We start from the raw sequence: 27,657 nt of genomic DNA, 5'->3' as shown, positions 1-27,657 counted from the left end.
AATAAAATATATATATATATATATATATATATATATATATATATATATATATATATATATATATATTACAGAAAGAGAGGGATAAATGCCCCATTCCAACCTGTCCAGTTGAAGATAAATGGGCCACCTGTTGCTGCAATGTTGCTCATATTTCTTACTTGTCAATAAGATTATTTGCAAAAATAACTGTTTCAAATGGAAATATAAGCACACATTTCTTTACCCATCTACTTGTGAGCTCCAGATTTCAGAAGCCAACATGTATCAAGCGAGTTTTAAAAAAGTATGAGATACAAGATACCCCCCACTTCTATAGTCATTACAACAGATCTTCTTAGGCAGCCACCACTTCTGTTAACATGTTACTTTGTGGACACAATGTAGCAGCACTCTGAAATCACTTAACCATTTGAGCTGCTGAGTAGCTATTTTTTCAGCTGTAAAGCTGCATAAAATAACAATGCTGGCAAATAGTCTATGAATTTGGGTATGCAAATTTGAAAAGAAAATTTGTGGATCTCTCCTTATTCTGGTGTAATCTTCCTACTAATGTGAAGTAAAGAGTGGAAACAAATTTTATATGTTAAACATTTTAAAATTAAATATTAACCTCTCTTTAATCTGTTTCAGCCACTAAAATATACAGCCCTCTACTCGTATAGATTTCCTGGAACTGTGTTCCAAACACACACACAAAAAAAAGTTTTATCTTCCTTTCCAGAAAAAGGGAGTGGTACTGGCTGTATGACAAAACAGACTTATAGGCTTTTACTAGCAGTCATTCTTTCGCAAGTGCACACAGTACTACAACCAAAGCGTCTTGCTGGAAAAGAGGTGAGTGTCTTGTTCCAATTATGCTGTTAGCACAACCTTGAATATTAATAATAATAACGGTAGTTCTTGCTTTCTCTTTTAAATAATGTATACAATACAACAGATCTGCCAGTTTGACTAAAAGAAAATTCTGAAACAAGCAATGCAAGGCAATATAACTAAACAGACAATAAACTCTAGTTCTTCCTTCAAAGCCACAGATTAACGTAATAGCTCAACAAAACTCTTCAAAGTGACCACATCTCTCCTAGTATGAAATCAATTTACATTATCAATTGCAATCATATAATTCCATGGTTACTTTAATCATTCAACTTTTTGTATCTGTATAAAAGGTTGTTACTAATTTTCTTTTAGCATCCTCATCCGAGGGATGAAGCTCGTTTAAAGAGTCTAACACTTCCCAGCAGGTCACGCTGCATGTTTAAATAATGCTACAGGAAAAGCAAACAAAAAACATATGGCACATTTCTTATCCAATTATTATTTACCTATTTTAGATAACTAAGAAACACATATTTCCATAAGCAAACACAAAGAAGAGGGAAAGGGGTGGATAGATAAACGTTCAGTTAGTAGTCTTGGTATTGCCTAAAGAACAATCTGTTTTCAATTTACAATTTCCTATGCGTCACATTTGTTTTTGCAAGTCATTTTGATTGCAGGAGAGTTGTGCTAAAATGAAGAGTTGTGCTACAGTAACATTCAGGAAACTCTTGTGTACTTGATCCAAGTAAGCCGACAAGTGATTTAGTGTTTTCTGAGGAATAACATTTATGCAGCACAGCTCGGCACATGGCCAAAGAGTGATCCTGCAGGAATCCTTCTAATTGTCTGTCAGATGTTTTGTGAATGAAGCAAAAACGACGTATGAGATACAGTAAATAAATAATCAGCATACACATCATCATTTATTTATATAGCGCCAGCAAATTCCGTTAGCGCTTTACAATTGGGAACAAACATTAATAAGACAATACTGGGTAATACATACAGACAGAGAGGTAAGAGGGCCCTGCTCGCAAGCTTACAATACACAAGCTGTAAATGACTGACAAGTCTGAGGCTCATGTTTTTATTAAATAGTCACTAAACCTCAAAAACAAGTTGATTCAATGCTAAGAGGGAGCTTCCAACATTCATAAAAAACATATATAAAAGTTTCGATATATGGGCAGAATTTGAGATGTTTGACAATGTATTGTGTAGTCAAGTGCAAGTTATTCTCCACTGTTATCAGCCATTACACAGGAAATTGGGTGCATATAGTCAGGACCAGGAAAATCATTAGGCAAATCTAGGTGGTTGCCTAAAATATCAAGCTGTGCAACCAATACTGATAGGTAGGAGCATTTCTAGTCTGACAAGAGTAAAATATGTAGCCCAGACACCTGCTAAACTGAGAAGCGTTGGAAAGGGGAGTGGAGGATTAGCGGGGTGCCATTAAGGACGAGTAGGCATGCAGCAACCGAGGGGGTGGGGGGGGAGGGGCTTCAGCCATCCCTGTGCATAATAAAGCAAATCTTACCCTAGGATTACAGCGTTAAACTCTCCAATAACTTCAGTTCACAAATGAGGAGATGACATCCGAGAAACAAATGAGTATATTGTATAAGGGGGCAAAATGATTTGTAAAATTAAAAGTTTGAATATACTCGCAGAAGCCTAATTTGGATACATTTACTTATGTCAGATAAATGGGCCAAGCAAAAAACATAGCATCTGTTATGTAAAGTTAGTGTGAAGTTATCAGTTCATAGAAATAAATCCATGCTTATATATGTTCACCATGTCAGGACTGGGAGAAAGGAAAAAACTTTTACAGAACATGATATACATTTTAACAACAGAAACAAAAAGACCCACAAGTATTAAAAACATAGTTAATTTTACTCAGTTCGTTAGTGCTGATGTTTTCTATTTTTTAACTAAGAAATGAACAGTATGTCCCAATTACTAACTAATGAAGATAAAGTTAGGAAATTTGAGCTCTAATCATATGTAGAATTTTAGACAGTGTCAATTTATATAAACAAACCTGAAAAATGTGAAGCATAAAATAAGACCTATGGTAGTAGTTTGTCATTCATAATTGTATTTATTTCTAAGATTGCAATGACCTTAAAGGATAATGTATAGTTACCAAATGAAATACTGACTAAATTATCATTAAACTACTGATACATAGTTCAGAGTGTCATTAGGGTCTGCACCCAAGGATTTCTTATTTATTTTTAATTTAAAGGTAAGTATTCATCCATCAATCACAATCCCACATTTTCAATCTTTAATCCCCTATCATTATTCATTAATGGTTTGGCTCCTTGTTTGTGTTAGGAACCCCTCAGCCAGTACAGCAAAATCTGAACGTCTGGTGTTCACTGTTGTCCCTAGTGGTGGGGACAGGCTTGGCTGCAGATAAGCAGAGGGTCGTGAGATGTGCACTGGCTGGGGAGAATCCAGGAATAGATTTACAGAGGCCGTAGAGTAGGAAGTGCAGGAGGGAGCCAGGAGACACCGATATATCACTCGTGGCCACTGGAAAAAATAAAGGAACAGCTGATAGAGAAGTCCCCTGATACACAGCAACCTCTGTACCGGTGCTTGTCCGGAAAGGAATGGAACTTGCAGTGATAGGTAAAGATGATGAAACTGAACGTAGGCAGTTGCCAGGGTTAACTGCAACCCACAGTACCGGCGAGAGTCTGGAGATTTAGGGAAAACAGTTCTTAGGCAGTTGCCAGGGGTAACTGCAACCCACAGTACCGGCGAGAGTCTGGAGATTTAGGGAAAACAGTTCTTAGGCAGTTGCCAGGGGTAACTACAATTACAGGCACACAATGATATATGTAACAGTCAAAAGTACCTGTGGCAAGGTTAAGTCCGGAGCCAGAGGAAGTATGTTGAAATCTGAGGGCAGTGATGCTGCAGGGGCTGCATCTCTGAATACAGGTAGGATGAGCAGAGGAGCTGCAGATCACCCCAGAGCCATGTCTGGGAGCACGACTTTACCGGGGTCCAGAAGATAGCTGACTGGAACTGGTGAGTAGATAGTAGAATAGTCAGGAACCAAGTTAGGTCTGGTACACGGGAAATCCACACAAGAGAAGAGTCAAAGCAAAGCAGTCAGTACACAGGGAAATCCAATGAAGAGTAGACTGGAACAAAAACGGTCTGCTACATGGGGATACCACGAGCCGGCAGGAAACAACAGGATCAGGTAACAGGGAAAACACAAGGGAGCAGAACACTAAGATAAACGTATTACCGGCAATCCTGCAGAGGATTAGCCGGCTATTTAAGGAGAGCAGAACCAATGGGCTGTAGGTGATAATGAGGAGCCAGGTGAGTGAGCTCAGAGAAACAGACTGGCCAGGAGAGGCATTACATAGAAATGACAGCCTGAATGAGGGCAGATTCTGACAGAGAAAAGTCCTAACTGACCCTGTCTAAGACCTATCTAGCTAACCTATAGTCAAATCCATAAATATTGGGAAATTTACACAACTCTCATATTTTGGGCTCCATACACCCCCACAATGGATTTGAAATGAAACTAACAAGATGTGCTTTAACTGCAGACTTTCAGCTTTAATTTGAGGTAATTTACATCCAAATCAGGTGAACAGTGTAGCTTTGTACACGATAAACTTCAGCTCTGGAATGCAATTCTTGGCTTGCATTAGTCTGGACAGATACTTTGCAGTAACCAGGGCTTCCGTTTCAAATATATGGGAGTTGTGTGTTTATGAAAAAATCAATATAACAAAAATCCCTCTTCTCCCTATTAGAAGCAGCACAATGAAGCATCAGATAAACACCACACAAATGACAACAACAACTGAAAACTATGAAGACTACACAGACTTTGACTATGACAGCTATGAACAACTCTGTGTGAAGCATGACATTAGAAGGTTTGCTGAGGTTTTTCTCCCAGTATTCTACTCTGTGACATTTGTGGTGGGTGTAGCTGGCAATTCTTTAGTGGTTGCCATATATGCATATTATAAAAAGATGAAGACTAAGACAGATGTATACCTATTGAATCTGGCAGTGGCAGACCTGTTGCTGCTCTTCACACTTCCTTTCTGGGCAGTGGATGCTTCCATTGGTTGGCAGTCTGGTAAAGCAATGTGCAAGATAACCTCAGCTTTGTACACGATAAACTTCAGCTCTGGAATGCAATTCTTGGCTTGCATTAGTCTGGACAGATACTTTGCAGTAACCAGGGCATCAAGCCAACAGAATTTTAGAAGAAGATGCTGGGCAATTTGTCTATTTGTGTGGACCACTGCCCTATTGCTGAGCGTTCCCGATTTCTATTACAGCGAGGTAAAGGAACACAATGGCAAACACCGATGTCTTCCAACATATCCTAAAGATGCGGTACAACAGGTTACTGCTGTAGTTCAGATCCTCGAAACAGTGTTTTGTTTCATAATTCCTTTTTTTATCATGTTGTTCTGCTATTCAGCCATGGCCAGGGTCCTTGTAAAAACTCCCAACATTAAAAGATCACGATCACTTAAAGTATTGTTGGCCGTGGTAGGGATATTTCTAATTACTCAGTTGCCGTATAATGTTGTAAAATTCTGTAGGGCCATAGATATAATATATGTATTTATTACCAGTTGCAAGACCAGCAGGACCATTGACATATTGATGCAGGTAACAGGGAGCATGGCCTTGTTTCATTGCTGTCTCAATCCATTACTGTATGCTTACATGGGGACCACATTTAAATCTTATGTTACGAAAACAGTAAAAAGGTTTAGCTCTTGGAGAAGACCTAGATTTCAGAGTACAGATGAATATCCCATGTATTCTGAGGATCACGTAGCAGAAACGAGCAGTTTCTCAATCTAAAAATTCAGATCTTGACTATTCCAAATGAAGATACCCAATATATAAAAACCACATAAAAGATCTTCAAGCAGTTACAAAAACACATGTGCAATATATCCCGATAGTTTATACATATTTTTTTAGTTAGTAATTATAACCAAATATATACTGTATATGTGCTTCATTTACGTTAGAGTCCTGTTCATAAGGCCCTATTTGCAAGGATTAGTAATAGGCAATACTATCAAGAGTGTGAATTACAACTTCTTTAGAAATTTGTCTTTGGAGACTTGATCCATTACCAAACAAAACCCAGTGAGAATTACAAATCTGGTATTTGTATGCATGCATAATGTATGACCTAAAAAACAGTAAAATAAAAAAACTATTTGCACACCTGGACATGGAGTGCATACTAAGTAAATATGTCCACAGGTGTAAGCCCCTAACACTGACTGTAAGGCCACATTCTAGAAAATGATAAAATCACACCTAGCGACAAAATGCCAAGGAAAACAGATTCTACAGAAGATACAGGAGGTATATGAACTCAATATTAACAATCCAAAAGAAAGTGACACATGTAAAAGGTCTTACTAGTATCTATGATATTTAAAAGTTAAATCCAGGGTCACAAATAATTGGAAACAAATCCCACATGATTAATGGAATTGGCACACACCAATCTTACTTTTAAAATAAAGAAAAAGGCACTAAAAGCCAATCATTCAGTTTTGAATGACATAAAATATGGCTTTTACATTGCTGTTGATAGTAGCAAATTATTTCTGGTACATATATGCCATTTATCAAAATCACCTTTGTGTCTAGAATATATTAAATAATCCAGGCAGTTAACAATAATATTAAATTATGTTGGCTTTAAATTAACGTTTTAATATTTATAGCAGGATGTTGACTGAATGTGTTTAGAATGTGTGTGCTTATTTATATTTCAATGAAGTGTAGCACATTTCTGTTTGTATAGCTTTTGTTTACCATATAAAATAAAAAAACCAAAAAACGTTTAGACCAATAATTTTGCTTCACAGAGCTGTTCTTCCTAAGGGCTAAACATGTATGAAACAGAAGATGCTGAACAATGCCATGCTATCAACATTCAGATTGGTAGCTTGTGAAATGTTTTAGAAGCAATAAAAGGTTAAAAACAGGATACACTGGCAGAAACTGAAGAAAACAACTGGTAGTACAACAAGCAGGATAATGTTTTAGAAATTTTGCTAAATCTACCCTATGGAGAGCAACTAATCGTGTGAGCTGTTCGGTTGCATACATTGCTGAGATGCAATGAAGGTTAATGAATGAACAGTGCCACCCAGTGGAAGAATGCTATGGTGGCATTACAAAGGCATGAAGCTTGGACACAACACTTATAAGGACTGGATCCCGTGTGTCATCCAACAACTGTTTTATCTTCCATGCAAGCTGAGCATTGAGTAACTTCAATAATATAATGAAGAAAAGATAGGATGTTGTTTTAAGGTGAAAGATTAAAAATAATTCTAATTATACTACATTAATGTCACAATCACTTTATTACCAATGACTACTGTGTTTTTGTTTTTTAATGTAGGAAATAATGGCAGAAAAACATCTTACATAGAATAATTCAAGACCAATACAAATGTGGAACAACATTGCCATTGTTTGATTCTAGCATGAAGGGCTAGATTTACTAAGCTGCGGGTTTGAAAAAGTGGGGATGTTGCCTATAGCAACCAATCAGACTCTAGCTGTCATTTTGTAGAAATGACTAAATAAATGAAAGCTAGAATCTGATTGGTTGCTATAGGCAACATCCCCACTTTTTCAAACCCGCAGCTTAGTAAATCTAGCCCGAAGTGTCCACTTTCATATTGCAGTCAGACTGTGATTACATTTATAAGGACATACTTATAGGAAAAATTGGTTAACATCCGCACAGAACCTCCTATACAAAAGATCTATTGTAACAATACCTGCCCAATCCATAACTATGTGTTATAAAGTTATAGCGTTCTGTAAACTATTTGCTATGGATGAGACAGAAGGCGATTTCCCAAGAGTATATATCATGAACGGAAAAAGAAAAACGAAGGTCACACTAGTGTTGTAAAATCAATAAATGCTTTTTAAAATAATTTATTGGGCTTCCACATTATTTATACGATGAACAGCGAAATATTAAAATATAGAAAAGAAATTGTGAAAAAAGAAATAAGGTACTAAAGTAGTTTGTTAAAATATTGTGACTTCCACAAAATAATGAGATTCTGTTTATAGGTTACATACAACAACTGTCCCATCTCATTTTAGAGAAGAATAAATTGGCCGCGATGTTGCTGGGAACATTGCGGCTGCGCATTTTTACCGTTAGCACGGTAAAATATCCACTAATTTCTGCTCGCAGCTCTATGGGGCGCGACCAAACACGAGCGGATATTTTACTAAAAAATACAAGCAAGGTGTGTCCATGGCCGTTCAGGAGACACACTGCGTATATTTTTTTCTAACTGGATCTCCCCCTTAGTCTCTTAAGATAACTCACATCAAGATATCTTTCTTAGTGAGCATGTAGTTATTATCCTTGAAAGCACTTATCTTCCATTTATTCAGCCCATCACTTATAATAATCCTATCGTGCCATCTGTAGATCACTCTAATGCAATCTTTTTTTATAATTTTGTACGGGAAAGATGTTTCAATCTTGTAGTGCTACACTTCAAATGTTATATTTGATTTCATACATTATTTCACTCAAGTAGCATATCGTAGTCCCGCACTTCCGTTTCACCTAGCCTGTGCTATGTGCTGTCTCTGATGTTCATTGAAAAAGAAAAAGTTGAATTCACTGACTACAAATCAGTTAATTAGGCGCAATTGTATAACTGTGATAATATGAAGGCTGCGTTCTAGTTTCTGAGGGAATACTCATTAATGAAGGGAGATTGAAAACTATGTATTGTAAATTCACTAGCACGCTTCACACAATTGCATGTGTCCAATTGTTCTATGGTATTTTAACATGTTTAGTGGTCACTCTCAAAATATTCACAATGGAATAGCAGATCAGTGATTTCACACTTTAGAGTCACTGATCCTCTCAGGTTAATAATTCTCAACCCTATCATAACAGATACCTATAAAAGTAAAGTAATTGCTGCTTGATAAAGCACTGCAGTCTTTATTGACCCTGGATTGTTGATTAGAATTAGCAGAAAAATTACATATTTTTTAGTTCGTAATTATAACCAAATATATACTGTATATGTGCTTCATTTACGTTAGAGTTCTGTTCATAAGGCCCTATTTGCAAGGATTAGTAATAGGCAAGACTATCAAGAGTGTGAATTACAACTTCTTTTGAAATTTGTCTTTGGAGGCTTGATCCATTACCAAACAAAACCCCGTGAGAATTACTAATCTGGTATTTGTATGCATGCATAATGTATGACCTGAAAAAAACAGTAAAATAAAAAACTATTTGCACACCTGGACATGGAGTGCATACTAAGTAAATATGTCCACAGGTGTAAGCACCTAACACTGACTGTAAGGCCACATTCTAGAAAATGCTAAAATCACACCTAGCGACAAAATGCCAAGGAAAACAGATTCTACAGAAGATACAGGAGGTATATAAACTCAATATTAACAATCCAAAAGAAAGGGACACATGTAAAGGTCTTACAAAGATATGTTTAATAACTGCCTAACAAATAAATATTTTATCTACTTTTTGCATTGTTAGAATCATTTGTTGATTAATATGAACAATCCCTACTAGTATCTATGATATTTAAAAGTTAAATCCAGGGTCACAAATAATTGGAAACAAATCCCACATGATTAATGGAATTAACACACACCGATCTTACTTGTAAAATAAAGAAAAAGGCACTTAAAGCCAATCATTCAGTTTTGAATGACATAAAATATGGCTTTTATATTGCTGTTGATAGTAGCAAATTATTTCTGGTACATTTATGTCATTTATCAAAATCACCTTTGTGTCTAGAATATATTAAATAATCCAGGCAGTTAACAATAATATTAAATTATGTTGGCTTTAAATTAACGTTTTAATATTTATAGAAGAATGTTGACAGAATGTGTTTGGAATGCGTGTGCTTATTTATATTTCCATGAAGTGTAGCACATTTCTGTTTGTATAGCTTTTGTTTACCATATAAAATAAAAAAACCAAAAAACGTTTAGACCAATAATTTTGCTTCACAGAGCTGTTCTTCCTAAGGGCTAAACACATATGAAACAGAAGATGCTGAACAATGCCATGCTATTAACATTCAGATTGGTAGCTTGTGAAATGTTTTAGAAGCATTAAAGGTTAATAACAGGATACACTGGCAGAAACTGAAGAAAACAACTGGTAGTACAACAAGCAGGATAATGTTGTACACGGACATGTTTCATACTCATTCAAAAGATAAATACCACATCTGCATTTGTGAATGTATCAAACCTTTTAAAAAGGAAAAGTGAACATGTTGCCCATAGCAAATAATCAGATTCTGGCTTTCATTTTCTAGAATGTATTAGATAAATGATAGCTAAGACGCCGATTGGTTGCTCTGGGCAACACCTTAATTTTTCCTTTTTAGAAATTTTGCTAAATCTACCCTATGGAGAGCAACTAATCATTATTAATCACTACTAATTATTAGCAATTGTATAACTGTGATAATATGAAATCTGCATTCTACTTTCTGAGGGAATACTTATTAATGAAGGGAGATTGAAAACTATGTATTGTCAATTCACTAGCACGCTTCCCTTTGGGCACACAATTGCATGTGTCCAATTGTTCTATGGTATTTTAACATGTTTAGTGGTCACTCTCAAAATATTCACAATGGAATAGCAGATCAGTGATTTTACACTTTAGAGTCACTGATCCGCTCAGGTTAATAATTCTCAACCCTATCATAACAGATACCTATAAAAGTAAAGTAATTGCCGCTTGTTAAAGCACTGCAGTCTTTATTGACCCTGGATTGTTGATTAGAATTAACAGAAAAATCTCAAATTGTTTCCAAACGGACAGTCTGGAGCATGCGAGCTACACCGATTGGTATCTTCAGTGGCTCAGTGGTTAGTAATTCTGCCTCTCAGCATTGGGGTCATGAGTTCGATTTCCGACCATGCCCTTATCTGTGTCGAGTTTGTATGTTCTCCTCGTGTTTGCGTGGGTTTCCTCCGGGTGCTCCAGTTTTCTCCCACACTCAAACCACACTCAAAAAACAAAACAAAAAAAAAACATACTTGTAGGTTAATTGGCTGCTATTAAAATTGATCCTAGTCTGTGTGTGTTAGGGAATTTAGACTGCAAGCTCCAATGGGGCTAATATGAGCGCATTCTCTGTACATCACTGCAGAATTAGTGGCACTATATACATAAAGAAATGATAAGAAGCGACCGCTGTTACTTAATCTGCACTACTATATCTAGACGCTTTCAATGTAGTATCTACAACAAGTTGGTACATTGTATTGGGGCTAAGTTAACATGCCTCAATTATCCTTATTTACAGTGTTTGCTGTGGCTTAATAATAAGACTCAGTTTTACTGATCATTGCGGTGGCAGCAGTATCTATTGCCTCACTGCATGTTAAACATTTTTTTGTATGGACATGAATTTTCCGTCACCAAAATTAGTGGCTGCTAATATCTGTAAGATGGGGCATCACTGACAGGTTTAATGAAAAAATAAAAATAAAAAGCCAGAAACAAACAGATCTGCAAGTGGGCATTATGGACAACGTGGCATAGACCTTAGACTGCATTCAGACTTGCAGATATTTTTTTCTTTGGGGTGTATTTGCATTCTTTTAATTGCCATCCAGACATGGTTAATTTATCGCTAGACATCTGCATTTTGCTATTTATATTTTAACCACATTTAATGCAGCTAGGAATTCTATTTAACGTAAATTGGTAAAGGTTTTATACATGAAAGAAATGTTTTAGTTTAAAGCGGCTTTAACAGATCTGAATTAATCAACAAGTCTAAAAAGGTTATTTTGAGTAAGTTTATATATTTTGTGTTAAAAATTAATGCCACATGGCCACATCCCTGTCTGAAAAATAGTGACAATAAGTGTAGTGTAATAGGTAATGCGAGATGTCTCCTAACCCTGTGGTTTCATTTAAATACACCCCTCAGCATAACATATACTAAACATTGCTTTGTCTTTTTCCCATTTTTCCCTGGGGAAAGGAAACAATGGAGGATTATCATCTACAGCCATTAGGAACAGACATCCAGATGTTTTGATTGTAATTTCATTGAGAGTTCACAATGTGTGTTGGGAACAATTTAGACAGTTGAAAAGTTCAGAGGGAAGTCATTAAATGTTATCCTTATGGGAAATCTACAAAACTATGTTCTTTTGGAGACCTCAATTTAAAAAGTAAGAAAAGAAAAAAAAAAAAAAAAAAGTTGAAAACATTTGATTATTGTGTTGTACATATGATTTATTTTGAGCACGACTTTACGAAGCAATTTTCACACAATGGCATAAATGTACATTTCCAGATGTGCCTTTGGCTCCATATATATAAGTAAAAGTTTTAAAGGGGGGCACTAACTTTATCAGAAAAGTTCCCCACCAAATGAAGCGAAAAGATCATGAGATTCAGTTCCGTGTGAAGCTATTGTGGAAAAGAAAGTAGCGCATAAGCCCTACGGAGATATACCTTCCAATGTGGGGTGGGTGTTTTTTTTCTAAAAAATTTTTTTAGCAGGATTTGGCTAATTGAATCTAAATCCTGATTTTCACACAATTTTAATCTGTAGGATACAGCATTAGCATCCAGGAGCTAAACTTGCCCTATGAATATCTGGTTAAAAAGACTTACCCTCCAGGGGGAAATATGTATAGTTTCTAACTATTAAAAGGAGGAGAACACTAACATCCACAAAAGTCAGTTTCTCATGTATATGCAGCTATGCAATTATATTTCATCAGTAATTAAGGATAACAATACACTAAAGCCTCCAGATACTTTGAGTCTCGTTAATTTAGCAAAATCAAAAACATATAGAATACGTTGCCTTTAACAGACCCCATTCATACCGATATAAATGCTGTCCGGACAAAAACACAGGAGGTTACAGGAGATTCACATTAAAATAATAGAGTTTATGTATCCCAGTGTCAGTGCAGAGACATGGTGTAAGAGGGAAGGAGGATGTGCCCAAACTGTAGAACACAATAGGCTACCTTAATACACAATCTTTGGAATTGCATAAAAATGACTACTTTTTCGGGACAAGGTTATTGATTTTATTAATAGCTTTTGGAGGACGAATCTGGAAAAATTGTGAAACTCTATTTGTCAATTTCAAACACTGGAATACAAACTAACCATCCTCTGGATTGTACCCTATATTAACAGTAAAAGTGATCATAGCAAAACAATTGATACTAAGGCAGAGAACGTCCAGGATTCCTTCCTTACTGAGCATACTAAAGACTGAATTAGTGGATACACGTTATCTAGATTGAAGGGCTTGCCTTCCGGATATAGAATCAAGGGTCACAAAGTTTTACAAAAACTGGGGGCTACAGACAGCATCAATAGATGAGAATGTATAGACTAATATTTTGAAATTATATTATACTAGTCATTTTGTACTGCACCCTCCAACAGCACATTTACAATTCTGCTAATCATTAATCATAGTTTATCTATTTAAACTTGTTAAACATACCAGGATATTTTTCAGAATGTCTACTTTACCTCATAGTATCCTTCAGCAACAGAAGAAAGAAGGATCAATGAATTTAAATCATCACAACACATTGTACAGTATATTGAGCTTGATGGAATGTTATTTATTTTACGTTTCATTTTCCCCCTTTGCATTGTGTACAATAAAGGATTCAAAACAAAAAAATAAAATTCTAAAAAAAAAAACAACCCAAAAAAACGTACCCAAGGCAAGTGCCGTAAACTGCTACCTATGTCCCATGAGGATTTCACAGCCACTGCTGCATTATTCTGCCTTGGATTGGGACTCAGGTAACAGGTACACACAGGTGACATGCAATGTCCCCAACCCCCCAACTCATTGTGGAAATTAGGTAAGTGGAAAACACAGATGATGCGCCAAGATCATGTAATCACACACTACCAGGAGGATAGAATCAAGCACACGGATGTCTGCCCATAGCGTCAATTCTGCCCACTGTCTGGGGTAAATTGTACACTTCCATGTTACTGACAGTAGCACATGATAAGCTGCCAGGTAAAACTCTATTACAGCAACCTACCTGGCAAGGGAGACTCCAACTAGATATTTACAGCTTATAGAAACTATATATAAATAGTAAAATTGTATAAATTCAAAAAGTGGTGGATTTTCAGAAAGAAACCCTTTAAAATGAACACGCAACATAAATGTAATTGTTTTGCAAAATAAATCAGTTTTTTGGCCAAACCCTATATGAATTCAGTGCATCTTTTCTTTCAAGAAATGTGTTTTTACTCACCACTGCTCCACCACTTCTTTCCATTAACTACATAGCTATCGCCGTCTCTCTGTATAATACACTCCATATTGGTGGCATCACTGGAAGCTACATCAGGCTCTATAAAAGGGACGCATGACAATGACAATTTTGGTTAATTGTGGACATTTTGTGCTATAATGTATCAACTGTTTAGGAGTTGATAGTTGACGAGATGTCACAAAAGTGTTATAGTCGTAAACTGAGCCATACATAATAAAAGTTGAGCTTTAAATTAGAAAAGTTTGGTAAGTTTTCAGCAACACAACTTCTGAGCATCAAAAAGCATATAGCAAATTAATTTCCAAGGGGAAAAAAAGAAGAAGTTACTTATGTATTGTAAAACAGACTATAACAATCTGCTGAGGTCTCCTGCTTTAGTCTAATATTTCATGCCACCTACTGGGGATTTATATTAGAAATCATTATTTTGTATAGGTCTTTCAGATAACTTTGTAAAATGAGTTTAATTTAGTACAATGAGCCAATATTTATGAGAATCGGTGGCAGTGATGTCACAGTTGCCAATATCACAATTATTGGACCAACTAACAAAAGAGCTGCTTCCACTATGGGTCAGAGACAGTAGCACTTCATCATCATTTATTTAAAGAGCTAACATTTATAGTATCATTACTGTGGCCCTTTTTTCCAGTATGTCCCCAAAATATTTGCACCCAAAAAGTGTTCTCACCTGTCATGCAGAAACAAGACTGGATTTCCCCTGCAAGTAGAGGCTCGAGCCACCGTTTCTTCTGCTCTTCCGTGCCATACATGTGAAGCACTTCCATGTTGCCTGTGTCTGCAAACAGTATTGATGCTCTTTTAATATAAATTAACAAAATGTAGCAGAAGTGAATTGTTGTTGCTGGAACTATTTGCTATCACTCCTGCTCTAGTGACACGCTGTGCCCAAAGGGAACAATCACCACCAATAAAACTTTATGTGCAGAGTGCCAGGACTGACCAATATGTATTTTTGGCATGAGAAAAAGTAAATAAATATTAGGGTGCACAAAAAGGACTTCATGAAGCAGGAGCTCATACATGTCAGACGAAGAACACATGGATGTAGAAATCCTAGCCCCTGGACAACTCAGAATTCCCACCTGGGCTCCAGTTCAGACAGTTTGCTGCTTGGACAAAGAGCGGTTTCCAAAGACTAGCCAACCTACTCAAGGATGGTAACATCCGAGAGTTCCGTGAACTCCAATCGGAGATCTCACTTGCCGGACACGAACATTGGAGATACTACTTAGAACTCTGTTCCTTCTTTACAAACGTTATTCTAAGATTAATAACCCACTCACATTCTGAGACTCCTTGCACGCTCTACAGCATGCCAAAACATGCTATTTCAGCAATCTATAAATTACTCAAAGACAAATTTACACATAGATCCCGTTTCACAGAAACACTGGAAAAAGATCTCATCAGGCCAATCCAGTGGACAATAGCTTTCATAGATACTCATGCATGCTCACAAAATACCGCAATTGTTGAAACCCAATAGAAAATTTTAACACCATGGTACAGAAGTCCCGAATTGTTAAATACATTTTTGGCTACAGTGTCTCCCCTTTGTTGGAAATGCAACTCTTAGATATAGTAATGAAATAAATGTCATTGTATCCTTGCAAACAAAGGCTTGGAATACACACTGAAATCCACACATGGTAAGACAAACTGGCCAAAATTTGACCATTATGCATTTGGGTAGAGTCACCAGAGTTTACTGTCTCGAAGTGCGGTCAGAAGATTATTATTGGATATTGAGATTGTTTTGGCCACGCAAACGGATATCAAACCAAGCATAGCTGACAATATCTCAGCAACTTTGAGCACCTTAACATTGGCCACACAACTGGTAAGGTAATGAAAACCAATTGACTGAGCATAGCCAGAGAGCAAGCATGATACCAAATGAATGCATTCGGAAGACTAACAATTTCAGCCTGTGTGGTCATCTTACACAAGCCTACATGTGCTCCAATTTACCCTTCTATGTGTGTAGCCAAGAAAAAAGAAAGTTTATGACCAGTTTTGGAAAGTTACATTATAAAAACTTACAGTATAAGGAGAATATGTGCTCAACACTTCTTCCACAATGTGAAAATGTAGTTCATATATACATATATCTTTTTTTATAACCCTCTGTTATTTTTAAATTCAAATTCTCTTTATAAGTTTCATTTAAAGTTCCACTGCGATAGTATTGTGAAAACAATGATGCAATCTAAAATAGAAACATATTTACCTGGCGCTTGACAGTTGAAAACTTCTGGAGCAAAGAAGCATTTTCCTGTTTGTTCTGCAATTAATGCATAGTCAGTTTGGCTTAGACCACTGACAGCCGGAAGGAACAGGTTCCACAATCCTTCTGCTTTGGCCAATTTCTGGAAGCATTTAGAAAGCAATCACAATTCTGGATGTTTATTAATCATTTTTATTAAACATCAGCATTACAGAGCGTTATACAAGTCTAATTTAAACAATAAAACTTAAGTACAGAAAAAAAATATTTAATCCAACAAAGATAGACAACTTTTGGCCAACATGTCTCACAAATGTAAAATACAAGTTTATTAATATGAAAGAAGCTGCTCGTGATATTTGCAAATATGCATGTAAAATTGTAGGGACTGCAAAAACTGAACATACTGAAAATAGACAGTGTTACATATAGATAAGTTTTTCCTTATGGTAAACTACTCAGAACTACTTATCGGGAATTAGTCTACTGCCTATAAGCTAAACGTTTATAAAAGGAACTGAAAGTACAAGCTTTACAACTTTGTAACATATATACACACGGGTCGAATTGGGTGTGTAATATGGTGCTATGCCATACCACTCACTCCTCCTACTGCTTTCATTGTAGAACTATCAAATTCCATTCACTTACATTTTCCTTACTGCCACTTCTAAAGTTCCCTTATCTGCATGGATTTGTATGGGGTTTTTTTTTTTTTAATAGCAAACAATTTTTCTTTGCACTCTTCAAAGAAAAAAAAATAGGATTTTTGTACTTACCGTAAAATCTCTTTCATTTAACCCTGTGTGGAGTAAGGCACTAAAGATCTGTCTAGACTGCTCCCCTCCCCTCTATGCCCCCTCCGGCCATCATATTCAGTTTATTTAATTAACAAAGCTGCAAGAGAGGGCAAAACACAACCAACAGAACGAACAACAGAACTGTCAGAACAAGAGTAGGAGCGCAGTGTCCCCCAACTGGGTTAAGTGAAAGAGATTTTACAGTAAGTACAAAAATCCTATTTTCACTTGCACTACCAGTTGGAGGACACTGCTCACCTTGGGGACGTCCCAAAGCTGCCCCTATGAGTGGGACTGCTCATGAGGAGCAGCACGTAAAATCTTACGGACACAACTGCGTCCTTGGACGCAAACACATGGAATCTATAGAATCTGGTAAAAGTATGGACAGAAGACATGGTAGCAACCCTGCACAACTGTTTAACCAAAGTCGCATGCTGCACCACCCAAGAAAAGCTATCGGATCTGGTAAAATGGGCCATGAGACCATCTGGAACTGGAGTACCACTCGAAACATAAGCCTGATGGATAGCCTCCGTGATCCATCTGGCAATCGTCTGTTTCATAGCCGGCCAGCCACACTTACGATCATAAAGCAACAGAAGAGATTAGTTACGTACAGAAGAGGTACGGTCCACATAAACTCGCAAGTTCCTAACCACACCCAGAAAGTGTCTAGAACTTTGCGGATCCAAAGACCTGTTACCAGGGACAGCAGGAATGACAATATCCTGGTTAATGTGAAAATTAGATACCACGTTAGGCTGAAATGACGGTACAGTACGTAGTACCGCCCTATCATCATAAAATACGAGGAATGGCGAGCAACAATGATGTGACGCCAATTCTGAGACTCTCCGAGCAGATGAAATAGCCAACAAAGAGGCTATCTTCCAAGTCATGTGTTTCAGAGAAACAGACTCTATTGGCTCAAACGGAGATTTCTGCAAGGCCAAGAGAACTAAATTAAGATCCCACAGAGCTACTGGAGAGGTAAATGGGGGTTGGACATGTTAAAAAGGTTTGGGCATCCGGTAAAAGTGCCAGACGTTTCTGGAAATATACAGACAATGCTGAAACCTGTCCTTTAAAGGGAAGCAAACCCTTATCCAAGCTATTCTGCAGGAGAGTCAACAACCTTTCCAGATGAAAAAAATCTGTTGACAACTTATGGTAATGTACAACTTCCAGACACGATGATAATTACTGGACGATGACTTCCGCACTGGAAGCACAGTCTGAAAGACTTCGTCCGATAAACCCTGCTTTTTAAGGATTAGGGTTTCAACATCCACGCCGTTAAAGCCAATTGAACGAGGTTCTGATGGAAGAATGGACCTTGACTTCGAAGATCCAGTCTGTGTGGCAGCCGCCAATGAGGCTCTACGGACACTACAAAAAGATCTGCGTACCAAGACCATCTTGACCAATCCGGAGCCAAGAGAATCACCGTAACTCTTTTGTGTCTCATCTTTTTCAACACTCGCGGCAACATTGGTAGTGGGGGAAAGTTGCACACCAATCCAAAATTCCAAGGAACGGTCATTGCATCCGACAAGAAGGCCTGTGGGTTCCTCGTCCGCACACCGTATTTTGTCACTTTGTTGTTCCATCTTAAGGACATCAAGTCTATGCCTGGCTGACCCCACTTGTTGACTATTTGGGTAAACACATCTGGGTGAAGAAAACATTCCCCTGGATGGATTGCATGCCGACTAAAATAATCTGCTTCCCAATTGTCCACTCCTGGTAGGAAAACCACCAAAATTGCCTGGACCCACCGTTCCGCCCACTTCATGATGCGTGAGACTTTTCATAGCCAGGGAGCTCCCCCCCCCGGTGATTTATATAAGCCACAGCTGTGGTATTGTCCGAAGGGAATAGTATTGATTTGTTCCATTTGTTAATTTAGTTCGAGTACATTGATGGGTAAACCCATTTGATCCGGATTCCAAGTCCCCTATGGTGTTCAACCACCATACCAAGGATAGCCGAACAGGAGCTAACAACCGGAATATCTGGGCTAACAACCGAGTGTCTGACCTTTTTCAATGAGCCATTCGAAGAGGTCGGGAATGAAAACGGCTCCACTGCACCTGGTGTTGAACCTGAGCCCTAGAAATAACATGTATTGCGAGGGAGTCAGACTGGACTTTTTGATGTTTAGAATCCAGCCATGGTCCTGTAACGTCTCTGCAGATGTTTTCGAGGGAGGACCTCTGAGACTGCCTTTATAAGCAGGTCTTCCAAGTAGGGAATAAGCTTTACCCCTCTCAGGTGTAAGACTGCCGTCATTGGTGCCGTGGCAAAGCTGAAAGGAAGAGCCCGTAACTGAAAGCGATCTTGGACCACCGCAAACCTGAGGAGCTTGTGATGACCCGGCCAAATCAGGACATGTAGGTACGCATCCTTGATGTCTAGGGATGCCAAAAATTCATCCTTTTCCATAGAGTTTATGATGGAACAGATGGACTCCATCCGAAAACTTGGTACCTTCAATTGTGTATTCAAAGCGCTCAGGTTGAGAATCAGACAATAAGACAAATCTGTTTTTTGTACCAGGAAAAGATGTGTATAATATCAAAAGCCCTTTTCCGGAACTGGGATAACCACACCTGAAGCCACCAGATCCCTGACGGCTCCTAGTAGAGCTACACTCCTGACCTTGTCTCTGGGAAGAGGTGTTGACATAAATCACCTGGGACCCGAACCTTTCAGATCCAAAATGTATCCCCGTGAAATCACCCCTTTCACCCAGGTGTCTGATTAAGCAAAGCCACTGATCCTGAAAATTCAACAAGCGAGCTATCACCACTACAGACCCCGGAGGGGGCTGTAGCGAGTCATGCTGAGGGCTTCTCTGCAGATTTGTTCGTGGGACGAAGTCTCAACAATACCTGTTTGCTTTTGGCTGTTTGGAAGCAGCCACTGGAAGAAAGGAACTCTTCTCTCCCATGGCCTGAGCAAAAAAATTCTCTAGCGGCTGACCAAACAGTGAGAGACCATCAAAAGGAATGGTTTCCAGAGCGCTCTTGAATTCGGGGTCCACCTTTCAAGATCTCAGCCAAAGTGTATGTCTGTCCGCAATGGCCAAGGAAAATGTATGCGACAACCTCTGTCCAGGATCTATAACAGCATCTCCCAAAAATTTGTCTGCATTTTTTACATGGTCTGATTGGAAACAGGTCATCTCTGGGAAGCCCCGCCTGAATACCTTTACTCAGAGTGGAAGCCCATTTATCAATTGCCTTGATTACCGAGGCTGCTGCCATAATAGGGCGCAGTGAGGCTCCAGATGCCAAATAGATAGATTTGAGGAGGCCTTCACGTCTTTTATCAGTGGTGTCTTTTAATAAAGCAGCACTGGCCACCGGGAGAACTGTATTCTTAGTTAGGTGTGCGATGGGAGCATCTATGCAAGGATGATTCTCCCAAGATCCAATTTCCACTTCAGGAAAGGGGTAAATAAACTGGTAGTGCCTGGGAATGAGGAATTAACCATCAGGTCTATTCCTGGCCTCTCCCCATATATCTAACAAATATGGAGATGGGGAAAGAATACGGTTCTACTCTTGGACCTCTTAAAAATAGAAGTCTGGACTACCACTTGGTCAGAATCAACAATATTGCCTTACCACCAGGATCAGGTCCTCAATACCTTGTGTCTGCCAGAGTAATCCACCTCCCAACCCGACGACTCTTCACAGTCAGAGCCGTCGAGCAGAACGCCCTCCTCCTGTAAGTACAGCTCATTATCAGAGTCCTCCATATACTGAGACACTGGTTGACCCAGGTGCTTATGCAGCCTAGGTTCCGAAGTGGATTGCAACACCCTCTTAAGGGAAGCAGACACCCTAGTCAGTCCTTGGCATGATCTCTCTAAATTCAGCATCCAAGCAGGATTTTGGGGAAAGCCTGCTAAATCAAGTAGCAACTGAGATGCCTATCCTGAGGGAAGGGCATCAGAGTACTGCGTACCCTGGTAAGCAATAAAGATGTCAGCATCTACTGGTCCTCAGCGTGGATTGTCTCTCTTCAATTCTGCAATGGACTTTGCCAATTCACTGGCCAAAGTCGGTTCCACCACCTCAGCAGCTCCTCTAGATGAGCGCTGACGCAGGTCCTCAGCATCACAGTTACTGCACAAGCTATGTGGTTCAGACCGTCTATTTTGAAATTTTGTCTGACACATGGAGCAGGTGAAATGTAATACAGCGACAGCTTTGGATTTAGAACCTGTAAGCCCCCTCTATGACAGTTCTTCAGTGCCTTACTCCACACAGCACCCTCTATACCCAAGGTGAGCAGTGTCCCCCAACTGGTAGTGAAAGTGAAATATAGTTGGTGGCTATTGCTACTGATGAAGACATTTATGGAAATGGGTGTAAAGATTCTAACTGTAATTGTCCTAAGCAGCAAAACGAAGATTGATTGATATAGGAAACACCACATATTTCTTTTGCACAGGTTTTTATAAATGATGTTTGACAGGTTTTTATATTAGGTGTTTGACTTTTATCAGCCACTTGGTACAGTCCTATGTACACAGAAAGAATATTTTGATTGTAAAATAGCGCTATATAAAAAAAACAGATTTTAATGTAAAAAGGTAGCAATGGAAATGTAAAAAAAGATACTTCAAAAGTAGCCATGTATCTGAGGACTCTATCTAAGCAAAGTATATACTATCATTGCAACCTTGAAGTCAAGGGATGAGCACTAGGATTCGTTACCAAAGCTGGTTATGTACAGTAATATTTAAAAATAAACCATGGAGCACTTCAAATGACAAAGTGCAGAGATATGTGGTTCCCAGATTGTGCATAATTCCAGCTGTCTGAACAATAATTTTGGAGTATTTACGTCACTGTTATGTACCTTGAGCTTTTCTATGACCAATGGCTTCTTCCATCTCAAAGGCGAGCTTTCATGTTTAGTGTAATATTCCAATACATCCTAAAATAAAGTAAGCAAACACCTTCTAAATAAAAGAGCAAAAACATGTACACACATGTAACAGGTCAGCTCAAGAGCTTTCATTAGCTTTAGGAGATTGTGCTCTAAAAAAAAAAAATAGATGGCACAGAGTAGGTGTAAGTAGGTTCATTGGGAAGTAAAAAGGAGACATATTTAAACATTTGGAGGTCAGTGTTTATAGGAGTTCACAGAATATGGAGTAACACACATGACTATCACAAATCAAATTATCTCTTGAATTAGTCTCACACTAGCTATACAGGTTGTATTGCTGATTGGAGCAGTTTTGTATCTTTACTAGTTTTAAACAGTGGCATGATCTTTTTTCATTTTCTGCATCAGTAAAGACATCAAATTATACAGTAGTATTCCTGGTTTTGAAATCGTCAGAATGGTTTGTGCCTCAGTAGTCAATTTTCAAAATCTTTACCAATTCCTACATAATCTTTTACATTATGAGCCCTTTAACTCTCGTGCTTAACTTTTCTTCTGAAAGTCAAGGAATGTGAACAGTGTATTTATGTTCTGCTTTATATATGAACATTCATTCTTTGATTTATAAAGCATTTAAAAAGTCTAAATGAGGAAATAATTCTTTACAAGAATTCTCCCTCCTGCCAAAGTAGAAGGAGAGCTAAATTAAGCGATGCATGGAACAATTATTTTTTTTTCATTTTTTTTTAAAGGGTAGATTTAGGGGTTGGATTAAATGAAGAGCCTTAGAAATATTACCAGGATAAATGTATGACTATACTGCACTGAAACCATACCTATACATTGTAGTTGGATAGAAAGTAAAGCTCAATTATGATCCATACACCTAATATAAGTGAATAATACATTTGCTAAAAAGAGAGAAAGAAAGTATGGTCAGCATTGACATATTAAACCAGTCCTGAAAATTCAATTAGTTAGGAAAAGGGTGTCAGTTGTAGCAACTGACTGGATTGGGCACAGCTCCTGCCCAAAACCTGCCACATACAATACAAACCTACAGGTCTAGATGTTTTAAATCCCCCACCCAGCTATGCTGACATCTCTTTCCCAGCAGGCTCTGTCCAAATGCAGACAACACCTTTAAATACACTTAGAACTCATTCACAAAGTAATTAAGGATAATAACCAATTGCAAGACATAATTTCAAATTATTTCTAAACATTTCAGTGATTTTCATAGATGATGCAATCTGTCTCAGAGTACGGACATGGTTTTTCTAGATAATTAGAAAAAAAATTAAGCACTAGCCTGTTGTGCTGGAAACACATGTTGTTGCATAAATTGCTTCACTTGGTGCAGAACTCTTTGTCCTTTGACGGTAAGAAAGAACAGCTCACCAGGAGAGACAGGTAACTCTACGATTGTGTTCTCACTTTAAGAAAAAAAAAATAAAAAAAAATAATAACCAGTTATTAACACAGCTAATATATGTCCTGCATAAACTAAAAAGCATTTGTTTGGTGCAAAACAATCTGAATAACTAAATTAGCAGATACATACATGGCTATGGAGTGTTTTAAAGGATTACATTTCCCAATAAGCGCTAATCCGGGCTAAAGAGCTTAATATTAAGTTTTGCATAAGAGTCTTCAACTGCAGCAAACCATTAGGTTTCTCACAGCTGCTTGCACAACTTGAAGAAAACAACGTAGCATGGCAAGACAAATGGTCCTATACTGCAATATATATATTTGGAAACCACAAATCTGTTCTCCTGTGTGTTGAGATTTCGACATTGTCCAGCAAGGCCGTAACTGGGGCTGTGCGACAGGGGCGACCGCCCAGGGCGCAACGCTGAAGGGGGGTGCAATTTAGGAATATATTAGGTTAATTTGGTTAAAATTGAGGGCTAGGGGGGGGGAATTTGTCTCTCTCGTCCAGGGCGCTAGAATTCTAAGTTACGGCTCTGTGGTCCAGTGTACATCACGGTGTAAAATTATTACATCTGGACTAACTTTTTCAGACTGAGGGCCATATTTTTATTATTATTTAAACTACTAAAAGTACAATACACAATATATTACGATGATAAATAGAGCTGTTGTTGAAGACTATATTTAATATTATGCAAGACAAACAAATGAGATTACATTTGGTAAAAGATAGTAAAGCCTGAACAAATGCAATTGTTTTATATAAGAGAGGAAAAAGAAAAAAAAGAAAAAGAAAGAGGGGAGGAAGGTAAGGGAGTATATAGGAATATATTGCTACTTTCTGTTTAGCAATACAAGCAGAAACAAGTAAAAAAAGGTAAACTTCAAATTCAAAAAACAAAAACATAGGTATCGTCATTAGGAACCAGTAGGTGAAAAAAAATCATCAATACCACAATTCAACTCAATACACCACACATAGTACCCATAGTGATGTAAATGTAAATACATTGCTACTGTCTTTGAGCAGTAAAACCAAACATTAGTAGCAATAACATATTTATATCCATGTTGTCAGAAAACAAAGCTCCCTCCCTCTTCTGTTCAGTGACTGGAGAAAACGCACTATACAGCTGAGCTATAGTGTGGGGACCTGAAAGCAGCGGAGCTAGACCCCTTTGCAGTACAGGCTGCAGCATTCTGTCTGTGTACTGCCCTATGAAGAACCCAAGGAGCAAAGCTCCAGAACCGAGCTCAAAGCCTGCTGTCTCATAGAATCAATTTCAGCTTGGAGGGAGCATTAGACCATGATAAATCTTCAAGCTCATAATTAGTGCCGCCAGGGTGGAGAATCGGTTGAGTCCACACTCACCCTTGCAGTGCGTGGAGTCTAAAGTTAAAGGATAGGTCTGATTCTAATGCAAGATAAGTGAAACAACCTGGACTGACTACAGGGATAGTTGGCTGGATTATCCGCTGCCAACATGTGTGTAAAAACTGTATATAAAAGGGCAGCAAAATCCCATCTAAGTGGTGTGGGTACGCAACAGCTCTTTTAAGAACCACTTATAAACAATAAACCTTACTATTCTTTAATATCCTGCTCTATTTCTGCAAGATGCCTATACCTACTGAAATTCTGTGACCTACAGAAAATAGCTAACACTCTTATTCATCCCCCAGCTGTATTGTGTTGAACCAAGCACAATGAGTCAACCCTCTGCCTCTTACCCAGTAGTTTTGGTCCGTAAGGAAGCATGGAGGAGGATCCAGCAACAGTCACTAGCAAAAAGGTGCTGCAGCAGCTAGACCTACCACCTAGAAGCAAGTGGCTTTGGGTGGTGCCATTGATAGAGTTTGGTACTGGCAGCGTCTATTCTCCTACAATTGGGGGCATGATGGTACACAGTTGACACTTACCGTCAGTGTTCAGTGGATGAGTAACACCAGTAGGTGCAGTCAGTATTGGCAGTTTACTGACAGTAAGAAGTAAGATATCTCTGTAAAGACCACCTCCCCCAGACAGTGTGCCGTAGTATGCCTATCCTGTCTTACCTTGGAGTTATACACGATTTCCAATAAGACCAATATTAGGACAGTGTTGAGGAAACCAAATAAGTAGCAGTCCCCTAGGGAACCACAGGGTCTCTGCTCCAGATACAAGGGTGAGAAATTATCTTGTGAAAGCAAGAAGTTACATTTTAGTGCACTTTTCAGCCAAATTGGGTACTTTTTATAATAGTGCTAATGAAGATCTGGCAAAGATCTGCTGAAATGCATCATCCTGCAACGAATGCTAGGCCACACTCCCACTTGTTAGTCTTATATTATTTTTGTATAGCAGACACCAGTTATGAAATGGGCCATCACTTGGATAGCACTGCTGTAAAAAAAATGCACCAGATCTTGTTACGTATTACCGTTTAGCTAGTCTGAGCCCATTTTCGGCGATAGGTTGAACCATATCCCCAAATATACTGGCATTCTCACCACTGGAATTCCCAAGGAGGAACCTTGCGTGGATACCCTGAATGACAAAAGAGAAGGAAGAAAAATATAGCCGTTGTGTTAAGCGGCACAAATTACTTTCCAATATTAAGTAATAAATGGATTTTATACTTAGGTTAAATCCTTCTCTCTTACTCCATTGAGAGACATCAAACACTAGGGTATTCAGAGTAGTATAGGAGCGAGGGCACTTTAGATTTCAAACCTTTTAGGAGCAGCTCCTCCCCTTCCTCCTCCATACCACCCCCCCACCTGCCATAGCACGAATCAGTTATTTTCTATCTAAGCTCTGCTGAACATAGTAGGAAAACACAAACATAAGGAGAAGAGAACTGAAGCGTAAAAAGGAAAGGGTGTCTGGTGTCCCTCAATGGAGTAGGAGAAAAGGATTTAATGAAAGTATAAAATCCTGTTTTCTCGGTCCTCCTGTTGCGTGACCCCGGACATTGTGGACATCCCAAAGCTACCTTTATGGGAGGGTTTTATGTCCCGAAGAGGCGATGCGTAGCACATTTCTCCCGAAACTGGCATCCATAGATGCAAACACATTAAACCTATAAAATCTGGTAAATGTGTGAACGGAGGACCAGGTGGCAGCCCGACACAGCTGCTCAGCTGAGGCCCAATGCCATGCCACCCAAGAGGCCCCCATCGACCAGGTGGAGTGCGCCCTGACAATCTCTGGAACAGGAAGACTTGCTCCCCTGTAAGCCTGATAGATTACTGGTGTAATCCATCTCGCAATAGATACTTCGATGCTGGCCAACCCCTTCTATGAAACTCATAGGACCAAAAGGCTTTCTGTCTTGCAAATATCGCGAGTCCTCTGGACATATCTGACTACATCCAGATATTGAAGAAAGCCCTCTTCTCTCTGGAGATCTACTGTGGACCAGAGCTGGGATAACTATGTCCTGGTTAAGGTGGAATTTAGAAATCACCTTAGGCTGGAATAAGGTTCTGGTCCGCAGGACCACCCTGTCCTTATGGAAAATCAGAAAAGCAGATTTGAAGGATAAAGCTGTCAATTCTGACACTCTTCTCCCTGTTGCTATCGCTAGAAGAAAAACAGTCTTCCAAGTAAGGAATTTTAACTCTACCTTATCCAATGGTTCAAATGGTGAATGCTGTAAAGCATCTAAAACCAGATTTAGAACCCAGGGAGCCACTGGAAAAACGTAAGGGGGATGAATGTGCAGATATCTGGAAAAAGGGACAGGCTTCTCTAAAAAAAAAAAAAAGACAGAGAGAGCAGAAACCTGAAACGTTAAGGATTTAAGATTTAGCCCTGCATCCAGCCCATTTTGTAAAAACATAAGGAGCCTGGGTGCCTGAAAGGTAGTAGTAGGAAACCACTTCCTCTCACACCAGGCAATATAAAGTTTCCACACTCTGTGGTAATTCCTGGCAGAACTTGGCTTTCTCGCTTTTAGCATGGTCTGGATTATCGTATCTGAGAACACCTTTTTTTCTCAGAATCAGGGCTTAGCAGCCACGCTGTCAAAGCTGGTCTGAGGGGAAGACGCCACG

At 38.6% G+C, this 27,657-nt stretch overlaps 2 protein-coding genes across 3 annotated transcripts in view; one reads left to right on the top strand and one right to left on the bottom strand.

Moving 5' to 3' along the window:
- ACAD11 (acyl-CoA dehydrogenase family member 11) overlaps positions 1-27,657 on the bottom strand; it is a 64,379-nt gene that overhangs the window by 19,843 nt on the left and 16,879 nt on the right. For both annotated transcript variants that reach the window (XM_075212456.1, XM_075212455.1), the window contains 6 exons: positions 26,040-26,146; positions 23,495-23,618; positions 22,150-22,227; positions 16,475-16,613; positions 14,912-15,019; positions 14,200-14,298 (listed from right to left, as the gene is read on the bottom strand). In XM_075212456.1, the coding sequence (XP_075068557.1) occupies positions 14,200-14,298; positions 14,912-15,019; positions 16,475-16,613; positions 22,150-22,227; positions 23,495-23,618; positions 26,040-26,146 (655 nt within the window). The remainder of the gene's footprint in view (positions 1-14,199; positions 14,299-14,911; positions 15,020-16,474; positions 16,614-22,149; positions 22,228-23,494; positions 23,619-26,039; positions 26,147-27,657) is intronic.
- ACKR4 (atypical chemokine receptor 4) lies at positions 683-7,219 on the top strand. The gene is made up of 2 exons (XM_075212454.1): positions 683-834; positions 4,626-7,219. Exon 2 carries the CDS (start codon positions 4,636-4,638, stop codon positions 5,701-5,703), a length of 1,068 nt encoding a protein of 355 aa, XP_075068555.1. The 5' UTR covers positions 683-834; positions 4,626-4,635; the 3' UTR covers positions 5,704-7,219.

The sequence above is a fragment of the Mixophyes fleayi genome, chromosome 5 (genome assembly GCF_038048845.1).
Source record: "Mixophyes fleayi isolate aMixFle1 chromosome 5, aMixFle1.hap1, whole genome shotgun sequence".
NCBI lineage: Eukaryota > Metazoa > Chordata > Amphibia > Anura > Limnodynastidae > Mixophyes > Mixophyes fleayi.
Note: the sequence above shows the minus strand (reverse complement) of the source record. Positions and strands in the feature narration are given on the sequence as shown.